The sequence below is a fragment of the Elephantulus edwardii genome, unplaced genomic scaffold (genome assembly GCF_000299155.1).
Source record: "Elephantulus edwardii isolate Elephantulus edwardi_28Jun2011 unplaced genomic scaffold, EleEdw1.0 scaffold00054, whole genome shotgun sequence".
Classification (NCBI taxonomy): Eukaryota; Metazoa; Chordata; class Mammalia; order Macroscelidea; family Macroscelididae; genus Elephantulus; species Elephantulus edwardii.
In genome coordinates this window covers 11,759,916-11,778,998 of record NW_006399804.1, presented here as the reverse complement: position 1 = coordinate 11,778,998, position 19,083 = coordinate 11,759,916, and the positions used below count along the sequence as shown (strand labels likewise).

General features: G+C 36.7%; 1 protein-coding gene across 1 annotated transcript in view; it reads right to left on the bottom strand.

Annotated features, from left to right (window-relative positions):
* APBB1IP (amyloid beta (A4) precursor protein-binding, family B, member 1 interacting protein) overlaps window positions 1-15,074 on the bottom strand; it is a 107,488-nt gene extending 92,414 nt beyond the window's left edge. The window contains 1 exon segment of the mRNA XM_006903816.1: window positions 15,003-15,074. Coding sequence (XP_006903878.1) covers window positions 15,003-15,074 — 72 coding nt within the window.
* Window positions 15,075-19,083: the final 4,009 nt, after the last annotated feature.

The following is a 19,083-nucleotide window of genomic DNA, read 5'->3' as shown; positions in this document are numbered from 1 at the left end:
ATGCCATAATAAACATGGGTGTGCAACATCTTTTGATTTCTTGACTGCTGCTCCCATAGCTATTGGTTGTGGATCCAAGTAAAATGAAATTGTTGATGACTTCAATGTTTTTCTCCATCTACCATAATGTTGCCCATGGATATAGGGGTGAGGATTTTCATTTCTTGATGCTGATGAGTAATCCATATTGAAGGTGGTAGTCTCTGACCATCTTCTTTAAGTGCTTCAAGTCTTCTGCACTTTTGTAAGCAAGATTGGGTCTTATGCACAACAAATGATGCTGATTAATCTTCCTGTAATCCTGATGCCATATTCTTCATATAGTTCCGTTTTTAGAATTTTTATTTGCTCATCATACGGATGCAGTATGGAAAAAGGAAACAACTTCTAGCAGATACTTTTTCTGATTTTAAATCACCTAGTACCCCTCTGTTTTGCTTGCATGATTGCTCCTTGGTCTATGTACAGATTTTCCGTTATATGTATGCAGAGCTGAACTCTTCACAGACGGCCATATCATAAGGCCCTGACTACACTCCAAACCTGGCCATTTGTCACCATCCTGTCTCCCTTTCTGGAACTTAAAAATACTGGGTAAACAGTTTCAGCCTCCTCCCTCTTCCTGAGACTAATAGGAACTGGATAAACAGCCACTTCCTCCCTTCCCAAAACTTACGGGATCCAGGCAAATAATACAGCCAAAACACATATGAGAAATCAGTTGAGTTTATAAAATTCTAGATTCTATTTCTCAAAAGCTCACCCATCCTCTAATTTGTTGTTGTCATTGTCAAGTGTTGTTGAGTCAATTAAGACTCATAGTGACCCTATTAACAAAAGATTTAAACCTTGCCCTAGCCTCATAAACTGTGATACATACTTCAGTCCATCATTACAGTCAATCCATCTTTTTGAGGGTTTTCCTTTTTTTATTGATGACCCTTCACCTTCCCAAGCAGGATGCCTTTTTCCAAGATCTAGACCCTCCTAACAACATGTTCGAAGTATGTGAGAGACCAACTTTCACCATTTTTGCCTTTAAGGAGCACCTTGGTTGCATTTTCTCCAAGATTCATTTGTTCTTTTGGCACTCTATGAATATTCAGTACTCTTATGCTACTCCACAACGTAAAGGCATCAGTTCCTTCTCTGTCATCCTTATCCACTGTCCAACTTTAAGATGGACAGCAAGTTACTGAAAAGACCATGGCTTGGATCAAGTGCGCCTTAGTCTTTAAACAGAAATCACTGCTCTTAAGTACCTTAAAGAAGTCTTTGACAGCAGACTTTGCCAATGCAATGTCTTCTGATTTATTTTTAAAAATTTAATATTTATTTTTATTTATATAATCATTTCTGTACATTGTATTTTATATACTTGATTACTATTGATCAGTTATTTTTATCTCCCCTTCTCAAGTTCACCTTCCATCTTACCTATTTCTTCATCTCCCCACCCCCACTAATCTCTGCTGTCCTCTTCCTTATTCCAACCCCCTTTCCCCCCTTTCCCCTTTAAACAGTTATATCTGTGTCTCTTTCTCTCTATCCTGTTCCTATGTACTAATAGCAATAGCTGTATTGTCTTTATCTCGATTCTTTTCAGGTTGATCATTCCTTGTCTTGATTCTTGTAATGTTCTTTGTCTACATTTCTATTGTTCCTTCCTCTTCATAGTTCAGTTAACTTCCTATTGTCACAGTAGTGGTTTTATGTAGTATTTATAACTTTAGTGACTGAGTTGTTTCCCTCAGCATAATGCTTTCTAGACTTTTCAGTGTTGTGTCGTACTTTACGCATATATCACTGTTCTTTAGTGCTGCACTGTATTACACTCTGTGACTATGCTGTCATTTTTATTGTCATTCATTTGCTGATAGACATTTGAGTTATCTCCATTTTCTTCCTGTTCGGAATAACACTGCTTTGAACATGGGTGTACCTATTTCTGCTGGTGTCATAGCTCTGATTTCCTTGGAGTACAGTCTCAGCAGTGGAATGGCTGGGTCATATTGGATTTCTATGTACAGCTTTTTGAGGAAACGCAAACTGCCTTCCATAGTGGTTGTACCGTTTCATAGTCCCAAGAGCAGAGCACAAGGGTTCCAATCTCTCTACATCCCCTCCAACAGGCATTGCTTGTTGTCCTGTTAAACTGTTACTGCTACTGGGCCAGGACTTTTTTGGGGGGCTAGGGGAAGTCTATTTTATAAAATGTTCAATTATTTATTTTTTTAATAGGTCTGTTCAAATGTTCCACTCCTGCCTGTGTCAATTTGGCTAGCGGGTGGGTTACTAAGAAGTTATCAATTTCTTCTGGCTTTTAAATTTCAGAATTAGCTTCTTTCATTAGATTCTGTTATCTTCTCATTTCAGTTAGTTCTCTTATGATGTTACTTCTTTGATGTCTATTCCAATAATTTGTGTAATTTCGTTTGTAAATTTGACAATGGTCTGTGTATTTTATTGACCCTTTTGAAGAATCAGCTCCTGGTCTTGCTCATGTTTTCAATTATTTTTCAGTTTTCTATTCCATTGATTTCAGCCTTAGACTTATTATTTGCTTTCTTCTATAGGCTGTGAGAGTAACTTGTTCTTTTTCTATTTGCTGGAGATGTCAAGTAGTTTATTTTGCTCCTTTCTTCTTTTCTTATTGCTATGAACTGCTCCCTGAGTACTGCCTTTGCTGTGTCCCAGAGGTTTTCATATAACTTCTTTTCATTTTTATTTATTTTGAGGAATTTTTTCATTTCACTTTTTATTTCTTTTATGACACAGTAGTGGTCAAGCAAGCTATTATTTAGCTCCCATATGGGTACTTTTTAATCCTTTATTATCTTGCTATTAATTTCTAGTTTTGTGGTGCTATGATCTGAGAAGATATTTTTTATTATTTCTTTTTTTAAAGATTAAATGAACTAACTTTATTAAATTTCTTACTGAGAAAGTAGTATTAGATTTCCCCCCACCCCTTAAATTGCCAAATTGAAAAGAAAAATCTTACTGTGGTCTTATGGTGGTGAAAGTGACAAATAGAACCAATAACTTCCTATTGAATGCAAGCCAGTGGCAATTTTAATGCATTATGGAAGGTGCCTTTCTACATTTATTAGAGAACTGTGTGACTCCAACTAGGAAATATGATGCTCTTGAGTCTGTTTTCCCCCTTTTGTATATCACAAGTTTGGCTGGTATTTTGTATTATTTCATGCATTTTAATTTGTTAAGGCTTGTTTGGATCCTAGTATATAGTTAATTCTGGAGAATGTACCATGCACACTTGAGGAAAAAGCAAACTGAGTTTTTGTTGGATGGAGTAACCTTAATACATCTGTGAAGCTGAGATGGCTAATTGTATAATTTAGTTCTTCTGCATCTTTGTTGAGTTTTTCCCAAGTTGACCTGTCCTTAGGTGAAAGTGGCAAGTTGAAGTCTCCTATTACTACTTTCTTGTTGTCTATTTCTTTCCTCAAGTCTTTTAACCTTTGTTTTATGTATTTTGCAGATCTACTATTTGTAGATGTTTGTTATGTGTAGATGTTTACTATTGATATGTCCTCTTGTGCCTTTAGTAGTTAAACAAGTGCTCTTCCTACCTCTTTTTTAAACATTTTTTATTGGATTGCATATAATCGTTTATATACATCATGCTTTTTACCTTCTTTCATAAAATAATTAATATACATTGTGTTTCATTCATAGACACTGTGTTTTATATAATCATTAATATATATTTTATATAATTACTCTTGATCTATACCTATTATCACCTCATCTCTTCTAGTCCCCATTGAACCTTTCCCATTCTTTCCTCCTCCCTTCATCCATCCTGTTATTCCAGTGATTCTCCCCCTTTCTATTTCATTCTCCCTTACTCTCTTTCCCCTTCATCTTTTGAACACTTGTGCATATCTTGTTCATATCTTTTTATCCTCCTATTTTCATAATAGTAGTTTTATGCAGTATTTGTCCTTACATGTCTGAGTTATTTCACTTGGCATAATAATAATGCTTTGTAGATGCTCCCATGTCATATAGTATTAAATTAAATTGTCCCTTAGTGATGTATAGTCTTCTATTGTGTGGATGTCTCACAATTTCTTAATTAATTTGCTTGCTGACAGGCATTTGGTTGTTTCCATTTTCTTGCTAATTGGAATGATGCAGCTATGAATATCGGGGTACAAATCTCTATTCTTGTCTCAGTTCTGATTTCTTTGGGATATATTCCTAGCAGTGGAATAGCTAGGTTATATGGGATTTCTGTGCTCAGTTTTTTTAGGAAATGGTAAACTTCCTTCCTTAGTGACTGTACCATTTTACAGTCCCTCCATTAGAGTGCATCAGAGTTCCAATATGCATCTCTCCAACATTTACTGTTTGCTATGTTTTTAGTAGAGGTAACTTGTGGTTGCTGTGATGCTAAACACTGTGACACTGAGGTGTCAAATGCGATAATGGTTACCCATGGTGGATAGTGTTTGGTAGAGCTCTCAGATTAAAACAGGCTTGGAAGCAGGAGTGGCATGCACTTCTGAAATAGCTTGACTCCAGAAACCCTATGAGCTTAGAGAAACTGTATTATTTCCTCAGTCAGCATGTGTTCCCCTAAATAAATTCTGAGCATAAATGTCTTCTACTTCTGGTCAGTTTTTCTGTCTTCACAAACTTATTCTGATGGGTTTTCCTGTTGAGTATTAAACCCTAACACATGAGCACAATTAAGTGTTCTGTAATTACCGTTCTTTTCATTGTTATCCATAATTTATTATTTTCCACACAGCTCAATGCTTTTGAATAGTCAATAAAACACAGGTAAACATCTTTCTGGTATTTTCTGATTTCTATCAAGAGTTATTTGACACCAGCAGTGATAGCACTCATTCTATGACTTCTTCTGAATCCAGTTTAAATTTTTGGCAGTTCTTTACTAATGTATTGCTCTGGTCATCTTTGAATAATCTTCAGCAAGAGTTCAGTTACATGTATATTGCTTGATAATTTCTGCATTCTGACAGATTCACACTTCTGACCTTTTGGTTCGTGGTGCAAAACATAACAAATTACTTCTCTAATTACTTCTCTAGGGCTCCTTCTACACACAAATATTTTTCATTAATTATGAACCTAAAAAATGAACAACATAAGGGAGCTCTGGTGGCCGAGTAGCAAGAATATATGCTGCAATCCCAAAAGCGTGCGGTTCGAATCTTCCAGATGCTTTGCTGAAGAAGCAGGGACAATCTCCTCCTGTGCCAGTCGGATGCAATTTAACACACACACACACACACACACACACACACACACACACACACACGCTGAACAGTATAATAGTTTTTAGATGATTCTTTTGTTTTCTGGGACAACGTGTTGTATATTATACTGACTTTCAAATTGTTTCATGATGAATTTCAAACTGTTGTCTCCTTTTGACCCTTTTCGAGAATCTCTGGTGGTTCAGTGATAAGAAGTAGTGCTGCCAAACCAAAAGCTGTTCAAATCCACCAGCTACTCTGAGGGAGAAGATGGGCTATCTCCATCTGTGTAACTTCTGCCTCTGAAAACCCTCTGGAGGGCTCAGTTATAGTCTTTTCCAACTTGACAACAGTAACAGCAACAAGAACAAAAGCCCTTTTCTGATACTACATGGCAATGGACTTATTATATCTATGCTGGAAAAAGGAAAGAAGAAATGAGAAAAGTTTCTGTTGTTTGACAGCTTTAACACTGCTCCCAGACTCTGAGTAAATTAAACAGGGGATGCCTCCTGGCATCATCACAAATGCTTCTTACTTCTGCTTTTGTTCCAGAATTGAGCTGAACAGAGGCAAAAGACATGATGTGGGGTAGCAAGTGGAGGAAAGCATGACTATGGGTGGGAAACAAGGTGGAAGCCACATGTCGAAAGAGGAACAACTCTGTTTTTTCCCCTCTTTCATTCCCTCCAACACTGAGCTACCCTTTATCTGAAGATTTTTAGGTGAAACTATATGCTTTTTGAAAAAGACCATATTTAGGAGCTGTGTTTCAAAGTTAATTTTTATAATTGGTAGAATAAATGGGTGGTTAACAAGCTGGGCACTAAAATGCTGGAGTGTTGAGCCGCATAAATGTACTTCAGATGATAAGTCTTGTATTCTCCTTCCCTAAAATCAGCCTCTGAAAACCCTGCAGATCACAGTTCTACTAACACATGTGCTCTCCATTAGTAGGAAACAACTCAACAGTAACTGGTTCTGGTGGTTGCTAACTGATTTTGACAAAGATTCTGTCAAGTCAATTCTGCCTCATGCTGACACCAGGCGTGCAGAGCAGAACTGCTCCGGAGGGTTTTCAAGGCTGTGACTTTTCAGAAGCAGATTTCTAGAACTTTCTTCCGAGGCCCCTCTGGGTGGTTTTAAACCTTCAACCTTTTGGCTGGTAGTCTAGTGCTTACCTATTTACTCTCCATTGGTACTGTTAGAAGATAAAACCGAGAAATTATGTAGTTGTTCCAATAATTATTTCACGTGGGTTTTCTCAGTGATGAAACTAATACTAGACCATTAGATACAAGGAAAACAAAAGGAAGAAAAATATAACCAAATATATCTGACTAATGGCATTATTTAGAAAATTTACATCTTTATTTATCAATCTATCAAGCAATGAGATAAAGAAACAGCATGATATTAAAAGGTTCTCATAACTTTTGGTTTTCTGTCCTTTCACCTTTTTAATTTTTCTTTAAAAGTTCATGACTTGTATTTGATTAGCATTTTTTACTGATAAAAATGACTTCTTTTGCCATGAATCTTTTTGACTGATGTTGTTATTGTGATTTTTATCCTTCACTTACTTTGTGTTGTATTTCAGGATATTTTATGGCCCACTCTCAACTTTTAACTACTGATTCATTTTAAAAACGGTTTTCCTTTCAAAGAGTGTAAGACTTGATTGTGATTTCTGATCCAATTAGAGATTTTTACTTTACAGGAGAGTGTTTAGTTCTGGATTTATGTTTATTGTCTTAACTCATATTAGGTCTTCCATCATCTTGTTCTAGATGCCCTTTTCAGGTTTTGTTATTTCTTTCTCTCTTTACTAACTTTTGCTATATAACCTGTTTCGTTTCCATGATATAGAGAATATGTATTAAGTTTTTAATTTTGTTAGTTGCTTGCTGTTGTCTTAGGTGCTATCAAGTCAGTTCTGATTCACAGCAACTCCAGATACAACAGAATAAAACACTGTGTGGTGGTGTTGCAGCCTCAGAACCAGAGGATTGATCTGACTGCTGAAATGAAAAAAGCTATGCTTGGGCTCACTGCTTAAGTTGCTGTGTCAGTTTGTTTTATTCAGAATCTTTAAGTACAACAGAACAAAATACTGCCCAGTTGTACCCATCCTCACAAATGTTGCCTTGTGTGAGCCCAACGTTGCAGCCACTGTGCAAGACCATCTAGTTGAGTTTGAAGACCTTCCTCTTTTTTTACTGACCCTCTACTCTTCCAAACATGGTCTGCCTCACCAGATGCCCTCCTAATAACATGTCCAAAGTCTCTAAGATGAAATCTCACCACTTTTACTTCTAACGAGCCTGTTGTCTGCACTTCTTCCAAGGCATACTTGTTTCTTCAAGTAGTCCATGTTATTGTTGTTATTTTGTGCCGTCGAGTTGCCTGTGACTCATCGCAACCCTATTCAAAATCATAATTCAAAGGCATCAATTCTTTGGTAGTCCTCATTCCTTTTCCAACTTTTTCATACACACAAGGTGACTGAAAACACCATGGCTGGGGTGCATCTTAGTGCTCAAATTGACATCTTTGCTTTTGAGCCCTTTAAAGATGTCTTTTTTGCAGCAGATTTACTCAGCTGTAAGGTTCCACATACATTAGTTGATTTTTTGACTGCTGCTTCCATGAGCATCGACTGTGGATCCAAGTGAAATGAAATCCTTGATTTCTCGATAATGTCAATCTTTTCTCCATTGATCTTGATATTGCTTATTGATATGTTGTTGTTTGGTGCCGTCGGGTCATTGACGACTCATAGTGACCTTATGAATGAACGGCCTGAGCACTGTTTGTACATAGAGTTTCCGGGGGCAAGCCATTTCGGAAGTGGATGCTGCTCTTGCTTCCAGGCTTGATTTAGTAGGGAAGCTCCAGCCAACACTGTCCACCATGGGTACCTGTTACCACGATTGGCACATCACTGTCACAGGCTTATTGATATAGCTGTGGGAATTTTTCTTTATTAATCAATATGGAAAGTTGTAGTCTTTGATATTCATCAGTAAGTGTTTGAAATTCTTTGTGTTCAGCAAGTTTGTATCGTCTGCATACACAGGCTCTTATGAGATTTCCCCTCCCCCCCCCCGATCTTCATATATTCCTGCTTTTTTCTCAAACTATTTATTTGACTGAATAAATAAGGTGAAAGGATATAACTCCAATACACACATTTCTTGATTTTAAATCATGGTAGCTCTGCTGGCCTAGTGTGTAGGGAGTTGATCTGTTAACTCAAAGGCCGTATCTTTTTTTTTGGTTTCAAATCCACAAGGAGTTCCTTGAAAGAAAGATGGACAATCTCCTCCCACATGTTTTCCAGGGTCTGAAAAATCCATCAAAGGGTCAGTTTTGAGTTAGTTCTGACTTGATGGAAATAAGATGCTGTCGTCATTGGGTAGTATCTCTTCTGTTCAAATGGATGCTTTTTGGTCTAAGTAAAAGATCTGCAAGAGCAATTAAGCACTCTGGAATTCTGGTTCTTTGCTACATTATCCATAATTTATAATGATCCACATAGTCCAATGCCTTTACATAGTCAATAAAATACTGGCAAAAATCTTTCTTATATTCCCTGCTTTTAGTCAAGATCCATTTAACGTCAGCAGTGATGTCCCTTGTACCAAGCATATTTTTTTCTAGAACTTGCTGCAGAAAATAAAAAAATACAGCCTTCAATATGGACTGCATCTCAATGTCAAGAAAAGAAACACTGGACCAATAGGTAACATCATGATAGATGAAGAAAGATAGAAACTGTCGACAAGTTCATCTTAGTTGGATCCACAATCAACACATTGGTATCAGAAGTCAGGAAATCAGGAGATAAATTACACTGGAAAAGTCTGCAGTCAAGGGCCTCTCCAAATTATTGAGGAGCAGTGATATCAGATTGAGCTCTGATTTTGAGGACTGTGCATCTGATTTAGGCCATGGTCATTCTGATCACTTGCTATGCATCTGAGAGCTGGACAATGAATAAGAATGACAGAAGAATTGATGCCTTTAGCTGTGGTGTTGGAGAAGAGTACTAACCATCCCATGGACTGCAAAAAGAATAAACAAATATGTTTTGGAGAAGGTGCAGCCAGAGTGTTCTTTGGAGGCAAAGATGATAAAGCTTCGCCTCACACACTTTGAGCATGTTGCTAGGAGAGGCTATTCCTTGGAGAAGGACATCATACTCAGAAAGGTGGAGGCGTGTCAGCAAAGGAGAGGAAGACTCAACCAGGTGAATTGACATTGTGACTGCTGTAATGGGCTCTATTGTGTCAGGAAGTATGAGGATAATACAGGATCAAACAGGGTTCAGATCTGTTGTTCACTGGGTCGCTGTAAGTCATACTTGACTCTATGGAACCTAACAACAACAACAACATCCTCTTCTTTTCCTGGAAGTTATCTAGAGATGTATGGCTGCAGCTTCTTTTGAATTATCTTCAATAAAATATCACTTATGTGTGATATTAATGATATTTTTCAAGAATTTTCACATTCTGTTGGATCATCTCCATTTGAAATGGGCACAAATACGGACTTCTTCCAGTTGGTCGGTCTAGCCGTCATATTCCAAATTTTTGGTTAGAGATGAGAGAGTTCCTCCAGTGTTGTATCCGTATGTTGAAATATCTCAATTGGTGTCCACAACTTCCTGGAGCTTTGGTTTTTGCTAATGCCTTCAATGCACCTTGGATTTCTTCCTTTAATACTATTGGTTTTTATATGCGACCTCCTGAAATGGTTGGATGTGCACCAAATGCTTTTGGAACAATGACTCTATTTCTTCCATCTTCTTTTGATGTTAATTACATTATTCAATTATTCATAATTTTGCCCATAGAATTCTTTACTATTGAAATGCAAGCTTGATCTTTTGTTCTTCAGCATTGTTAGCTTTAAAAAAAATGTAAAATGTTATTCTCTATATATTTTCTACTTCCAGGACTTTGCAATTTCATGCTAACATTTTATATTGTTTTCTAAAGCTGCCCTTTGGAATCTTCTACATTTGTTTTACTTTATCATTTTTTTCTGTTGCTCTAGCTACTCTGTAATAAAGAGAACATTTCAGTCTCCACTGACATTCATTTGGTCTTTCCCTGCCCTCCTACATTTTAATGACCATTTGCTTTCTTCATTTATAATGTCCCTGATGCCATCTCACAGTTTCCTGGTCTCCAGTCATTAGGATTCTAAGTGTTGTATCTATTCTTGAAATAGTCTCTAAATTCAGTGGGATACTCTCAAGGTGGTATTTTGTCTCTTGTGAACTTATTTATATTTTCTTCAGCTTGAACTTCAACTTGCAAATGAATTACTGACTGACTGTTCCTCAGCTCCTGGCCTGGTTTTGACCGATGATACAGATGTTCTCTGTGATCTTTCCTATATATGTGTTATCCATGGCTCTATTTGGTCAATCCTTATATATTCCATCTAGCAAAGTCCCACAGAAAAAATATATTAGTAATGAATAAGCTATTGATTTTGAAAAATCTTATTATTCATTAACATTTATCATTTCTATTACCAAGGGCATATTTTCTAACTCCCAATCCTTTGCTTTCAACTTTCACAGTCAAATTAACCGCAATTATATATGCATTTTGGTTGCATATTTGATCAATTTCAGACTGCAGAAGTTGGCAAAAATCTTCAGTTTCTTTACATTTGGCATCAGTGGCTGGTGTGTAAATTTGATTAATAATCATATAAAGTGGTCTTCTTTGCAGAGATATGGATATTTACCACTTGTAACATTGTACATCAACATTGAACTTGAAATGTTCTTGACAATGAATGCAATGTTTTTTCGCTTCAATGTGTCATTCCTGGAAGAGCTGACCATATGTTTGCCTAATTAAAAAAGGCTAATACTGGTCCACTTCAGCTCACTAATTCTTTGGATGCTGATCTTCAAGAGTTCCATTTAATTTTTCATAACGTCCAATTTTTCAAGATTCCTACTTATTACATTTTACCTTCCAATTATTAATGGACATTTGCAGCTTTTTCTTTCCATGTTGCACTATGTCACATCAGCACATGAAGATCTCAAAAGCTTTACTCCATTTGTGTCATTAGCATCAGTTCTGCTTTGAGGAGGCAGCTTTTCCTCAGTCATATTTTGAATGCCTTTTAATCTGAGGGGCTCATATTCCAAAACTATGTAGAAGTCAATGTTCTAGTATGCATAAATTATATTTAATATTTTAAGAAAATATCTGGATTACTATTTTCTAGCTATAATCAATTAAAAATGAATTCTAGAACTGTATTTTGTTTTTTTAGTATAATACAATAGTATTATATTGTGTGCTGATTTCTTTTAAAAATGTTTAAAAGAGTCTGTCATAAAATGAGTAGATAGAAAAATTGTAGTACATTTAGAAAATGGAATATTATGCAGTATTAAAAAGTAACTAACTTGTAAAATACTACACAACATAGATGAGTTTTGAAGACATGCTGAGTGAAATATCTCAGTCATAAATGGACAAATACGGCATAAGCTTGTTGTTATAAAATAAGATTGACAAAAAAAATTGGATTGACATGGGGTTGGAGGTTGGGTGGGGGAAATAGTGGGTAGATAATGAACAGTACACTAGTTCAGATGAAGAAAAGGACTGTCTAGAAGGAATGTATGATTAGGCACTATATGCATGAAAATTAACAATCTGGAACAAGAAATAAATGACAAGGTGAACTAGGGGCAAAGGCAGGAGGAGGTGAAAAGAAGAAAATGTGCATTAGTGAATGAATGAGGATCCAACCTTTCTGGAAACTTTCACTGAAATTATAATAAAGAGAAATGCTTAAAAGAAACACCTTACCTCTTGAATCATAACCATCTTAATAAATAATTTAAATTAATTTCTGTTTTAAAATTATTTCAGTGCTGGCTTGCAATGATTTTATATTAAAATGTTCCATGTTTATTTACTGGTAAATTCACTGGCAATTTTTCAGGAAATGCATTTGTATGGCACACACACACACACACACACACACACACACACACACTCACACACAGAGAGACACAGAAGGACTTTTATATTACAAAAATGAAATAATATGTTAATAAATTAAAAGTCTAACAGTAAAAGAGATAGGAAATGTAATTTTTTTCTTTTAACTTTAGTAAGCTAACATTATTTCAAAATAACAATTTAAAATCACATGCTTAATTACAGGTTAGTCTTCTTTCATTTTCTCTTATTTGGGAAAATTAAAAAGCTTGGGCATGTCTACCCATTCCAACACATCCTCAAATAAAAAACAGAACAGGAACAAAATTCACAAATAAGAATAAAAATTGTTTGTTTTTAATGTCCTACAATCTCAAAGGGAAGTCTCTAATGGCCAAAATGAAGAACTGATTCTAAACCCAAAGGCAAAGTAGATATTTTCCTTGCCCTGAAATCTTTTGGCTCCAGCTCCTTAAGGAGTTGGACTGCCAATCCAAGGGCATGCAATGCAAATCCACCAGCTGCTCTGCGGGAGAAAGATGGGCAATCTCCTCATGTAAAATTTATTGCCTCAGAAAACTCACTGGAAGGTATATTATGAGTTGGTTCCGACTTGATGGTATAGAACAATAACAACAACAACAACAACAAACCTATGACTATGCTCATTTGAACACAACAATGAAAAGACAAAACATCAAAAGAGTCTTAGGAAAGGAGGTCCAAGGGTCTGGAAGTAGGCCTCTTTCTCACTTTTGAGTTATAACAAGAATACTTAACTGTGGTCCTATGAAAATTCCAGATTCTGAACAAGCAGGGCCATCATCCCTCTAAATGGTGGCAGAAATGAGTAAATGGGCACAGAAAGACCATAAATATCTATTTAAACCTTCCTCTTCATAGAGAAAAAGGAACAGACCTCTTATCTATAGAAATGTGCTCACATTCATTTTAATCAGCACCTATTCCATGTAAACCTAGTATCTCACATTTGATCTCTCATCTTTCATCGAACGCAAATTTTAAAAATTTTATCAATACTATAAAGTCGTGGAAGGAGGAGTGGCATCCACTTCCATAATAGCTTGCCTCCAGAAACCCTATGAACCTGGAGAGAGGATGAAAGGCACCCAAGCGTCGAGGACTCTCCTTCACAGGGTCGCTATGAGTCGCCTGCGACTCGACAGCACTTAACAACAACAACAACTATAAAGTAGGTGATAACTAAATTTCATATCTTTTTCCTATAATAAATATTTTTCAAAATATAGACAATAGTGATAAATACTCCATTTTTAAAAATTTTTATTTTATTATTTTTTGTGTGTGTGTGTACCGTCAAATCCGATCTGACAGGTACAGGAGGAGATTGTCCTTCCTCCTCCAGCACAGCATACTCCATTTATTTTTATAGAAAACTTCTAGGGAGACCCTGTCTGCTCTGCATCTCAGCTTTCAGCCAATACCAGAACAAGTCTGTAAGATTAAACAGTAATATCAGGGAAGTATTCACTCCTTACAACAATCAACCACATAAGATCAAAAGGGCAGCATCTGCCTGGGGATACAATTTAGAAAGCAGGAAAGGATAGGATGGAAGGATTAATGGAAACAATCAAAGGGAAGATGTAGGAAGAAACAAAAAGTCCTTATCTCATTTAGGAATATTATTCTTTCATCAATATTTTATATAGAAACGGATGAGCTCTATTTTCTTTTTTAAAAAATTTTTCAAAATTTTATTTTATTATTTTTTGTGTGTACTGTCAAACTGGATCTGACTGGTACAGGAGGAGATTGCCTCTCCTTCTTCAGCAGAGCATCTGGTGGATTTGAACGGCAGCTTCTTGCCACTAGGCCACCAGAGCTCCCTATGAGGCCACCAGAGCTCCCTTCTATTTTCGGAATAAAATAAAAAAGCATTTATGACAAGGCTATAAAACACACTAATAATGTTCATGCATGGAGCTCTGGGAGCCTAGTGGATAAGGAGTTGCACTGCCAACACAAAGACAAGCAGTTCAAATCCACCAGCAGCTCTTCAAAAGAAAAATGAGAAATCTCTTCTCATTTGAATTATAGTCTCTGAAGACCTACTGGAGGGTCAGCTGGAGAGTCTGGTTCCAACTTGGTGTCACATAACAACAAAGTTTATATGACTTTGTGAAACATGTGCTAATAACATGGGTCAGTGGTCTCTGGGTTGGCAGCCCTGGGTTCCAGTATGCCCGGCAATATTCATGTCTGAGTCAGCAGGCTTCATGTTACTTTGAGGGAAGCAGGTTCTTATGGTTTATTCATGAGGCTGAAATAATTCCCACTTTATGTTTTAAAACATAGCCATTCCTCAAAAGTTGGTAACAAACCTTTGCCAAAGATCATGTGATTGTCATAGCTAGTTTTCATATGGGTAAACTGGGAGAAATTGGTGAGGAGTAGTAGAGATACACCTGAAGAAAATTGCTTTATGAGCCAAAGGTTTGGCTATGATGAGCATGAGTAAAACCATAATAGAACACACGTGTGGCCAGTATATTGAATTAACTGAACACAGAATGGTATAATCAGAAAAGGGCTTTCTTTTCCCTAACTTCCATAACTGAATCACAAATAGATTATATCCTCAGTTGTGGTTTTTTCTTTTGGTATGTGTGTATATATGTATGAAACAGTTCATTCAGATAATCCACCATATTAAAATAAAATTCTACAGCCATATATTTTTCTAATTTAAAGGTTAAGAATGAGAGTTTACCTGGGTTAGAAGATCCATCTCTCCCAGCAAACTGCTGAACATTTGGTCTATATCATCACTTGACTCACCCATCTGAAAAAGAAATAAACCCAGATATAAACAGTGGAATAAGTCAGATTTCTGGATTAATGTCATGACTCTCTTATTTCTTCAAGGGTCTATCTAGGTGCAGGTAAATCCAGAAAGATAAAGAGGATAATCATTTCAGTCTGAATTCCAGGACTGACCAGTCTCTAATTCAGATTAATCCAGGAATGAACCAAATCCTGGAAGCTGCCTCCATAGGAACCAAATCACTTGGGAGGTCAAGTCTCTATGACAGGTTAGATTCAAGCAGTCTGAAGTGAAACAGAGATAAAGGCATTGATCAATCACTCCCACTCTAAACTCTGTCCCTCCTCCAAACTTTAACTAGTCTCTTTGAAGCTATGTGGATATAGCGTACACCATTCAGAAATTCAACTCCTCAAAAAATCAAAACTCATTCCCACTGAAGCAATGTCAACTCGGAGCAACTCCACAGGACAGAGTAGAACTCCTCTACACATTTCCCAGGCTGTAATCTTCAGTCTTGGTAGCACAGTGGTTAAAGAATTTGGCAACGAACCAAATCCCGGGATCATAACTTATCACGTACTCCACAGAATAAAAATGAGGCAGCCTTAAAGGTTTAGATGTCTTATATATAGTTCTAGTCTATTGTACAGGGTAACTACGAACTAGAATTGATTCTACAGCAAGTGGGTTTGGAATCTTTTAAATACTGTCTTATCTTTCTCCTTCATAAAAGCTGGTAGACTCAAACCACTGACCCTTCTTCTAGCAGCCCAGTGTTTAACCTTTGTGCCACGAGGCTTTCTCAAGTTGCAATAAAACCCACTGGCATCCAGTCGGTTCTGATTTATAGGGACCTTTGATTGGGTTTCCAAGGTTAATCGTTATTGGAGAAGACTGCCCATCTTTCTTCCAAGGGGCAAATGTTAGATTCAAACCACTTCTCTTTCCCTTAGCAGCTCAGAATGTTGTTAACATCACAGATGATTGCACCAAAGAGATGGAGAATGTCAGCTCCATTTAAAAAAACCATATACAGTCAGGCAAGATAGTCAGGGATTAAAAATATTTACTAAACAATCCTCTACTTGTCAAAGCATCTCTGAAGTAAAATTTTAGCACATTTAGTTATAAGTAATGAAGTAACAAATGCTTAGAACTAAAATGGCTAGACAGCCAACTGGGAAAAAACAGAAAACAGAGTATTGTTTCAGATTATAGCTTTCTTTGCTTAAACTAAATGAAGCAACTGTTCATCAGAAAAAGTGTAAAATGAGCTGGGAATCCCTGTGAGAAGTGTAATAGCCTCTCGACATTTTGGGTAGTACTGGATTAGGAAACTAGAGAGCTGGCTGGGGGAACTTCCTCTGCTCCTCTTCTGCAGAAAAATTGTTTTATTCTGTTGAACACAGAGTGACTGTGAGCTGGAGTCTCTTCACTGGCACTTAACCACCATATCATTTAATCAGCTTCACAAAACCAGTGCTAGAAAGGCCACAGAAAAATGAGTCATCCATCACACTACTTCAAGCTTTCTCCATCTCCTTATAAAACATGTGCACCAAAGGCTTTTGTCATACTAACTCTACTTACTTAAAAATTATCTGAATGACTTCTCAACAACCCAATCCTTGAAAATAATGGGATGTAATGGTAGTGATTATAACATGAATGCTTAATTAAGGTCTTGCCATTTACCAAGAATGGTTCTACAAACCAGAGCTGATGTTAAAAGCAGAGACCACCCACTATGGATGGTATGCACTTTGATCAATCAGAAGAGATACTGGTTGTCAAAACCACTTTGGGTTTGAGCATATCCATCCTACAGATCTGGTGCTTCATCTTCCCAAATTATCTTTAACCATTATCTTGCTTATTACTCAGGCATTCTGCCATGATGAAATCTAGCTTAATTTTTGCCGTGATGTATTTCCCCCCTCTTACAATTTTAAAAAGGAAAAACAATTTTCTTCTCTAGATACAACATAACCATTTTCACTGGACAGGACTGAAAGTCTTTTCCATATGAATATTCATTTGGGACTGAGCTACCCGGGCCCTTTGAATATTCATTTCTTTTTCTCAATAAGTCTCAGCTCTCTTTCTAGGCTTTTTTTTTAAAAAAAAAATAATTTATTATTGTGATTTTAGTAAAAGTTTACAGAAAACTTGGATTTCCCTTCATTCATCTTTGCACATTTTTCTCCCTACCCTAACCTTAAATGAGCTTTTCTCTAAAAAATTAATTCATTTTTTGAACAATTTTCCCCCACCCCACCCTGTTCATTTTGCTAGGCAGCTCTTATTGTGGATGGCTGTCAAGCAAGTAATATCTAATCATCCATTTCTTTTCAACAGTTCTTTGCCTCATTTGTTCCTTATTTATCTCTTCTTCTTCTTTTTTTTTTTAGTTTTAGTGTTTTTTTTTTAGTTTCCCCCAACTCCCCATGTCAGTCCTGTTTTATAACAGTAGCATTATTTAATGTTTGTCTTTCTGTGACCGAGATATTTCACTCAGCATAATGTCCTCCAGGGTCACTCATTTTGTATAGTATTTCATGAGTTCCTAGTTTTTCAGGGCTGTGTAGTATTCCATTATGTGAATATACTTCTCTCGCTATTCATTTGTTGACGGGCACTTGAGTTGTTCTCTTTGCTATTGTGAACAAAGAAGCAATAAACATTGGTGTGCAGATATCTGTTTGGGTGGTAGTTCTGGTTTCTTTAGGGTATATTCCCAGTTGTGCAAGTGTTGGGTGAAATGGTATTTCTATTTCCAACTTTTTGAGAAAGCGTCATACTGCCTTCCAGAGTGGTTGCACCACTATACACCCCCGCCAACAGTGACTAGGGGTTCCAATTTCTCCACAACCTTCCCAGCATTAGTTGTCTGCTGTGCTGCTGAACTTTGCTATTGTTACTGAAGTGAGATTATACTCAGAGGTGTTTAGATTTGCATCTCTCTTAGAGCTAGGGATTTTGAACATTTCTTCAGGTTTGTTTGCCATCTGAATGTCCTCTTTGGTGAAGTGTCTGTTCATATCTTGTGCCCATTTTGCAAATGTGTTGTTTATCTTGTTGTGGTATTAAAATATTCTTATAAATTCTAGATTTAAGTCTCTTATCAGACATGTCTTTACCAAATATTTTTCCCCCAGTCTGTGGCTTTCATTTTTACCCTGTTGCAAAAGTTTTTTGATGTGCATAGGGATTTGATTCTTACAAGGCCCCATTCATCTATTTTATCCTCTCCTGGTTGCAGGTTTTTTCAGGATGCTTGGAAGACTGTTCATGTTGTAAATTAGGGCTTTTAGAGTTCTTCCAAGCTTTTCTCTGAGAGGTTTATAGTCCTTGGTTTTAGTCCTAGGTCCTTGGATCCACTTTGAGTTGGTTGTTGTGTATAGTGTGAAGTGTGGGTCTTGCTTGAGTTTTCTGCAGATAGTTTTCCAATTTTGCCAACACCATTTTTAAAGAGACTTTCATGTCCCCACTTAAATGATTTCATCACCTTGTAAAGAATCAGTTGATCATAGATTTTTATTATTCAACACAACAATATGGCACAATAAAGGCATACTTGAGATAGGGGGGAAAACATAGTGTTCTACTTTGGAAAGACTGTAATAACTGAAAAGATTAAGTCTGAAGCAAGACCTACTCTAAAACACACTCGGTTGCCACTAATCAATCTGAGTTCTTTCAACAACAACTTGCTTGCTTTGGCTTTTAGGGATGAATAATTATTTAAACTCCAACTCAGTATCATTGAGTCGATTCTGACAGTAGTCCTCCACTGGATTCCCAAGACTGTAAAATATGAATTGTTAGCACATGGAGGTGCTGGTGGACTTGAACTGCTAGAGATTAGTGACCTTTCCTCCTAGCATCTAAACATGACTATGTCAACTTAACTCCTTGAGTAATTAAGAGATAAATTGAAAAGTTAGGGAGCTCTGGTGGCCTGGTGGCAAGAAGCTGCGCTGCAATCCTGAAGGCACATGGTTCGAGGCCATCAGCTGCTCTG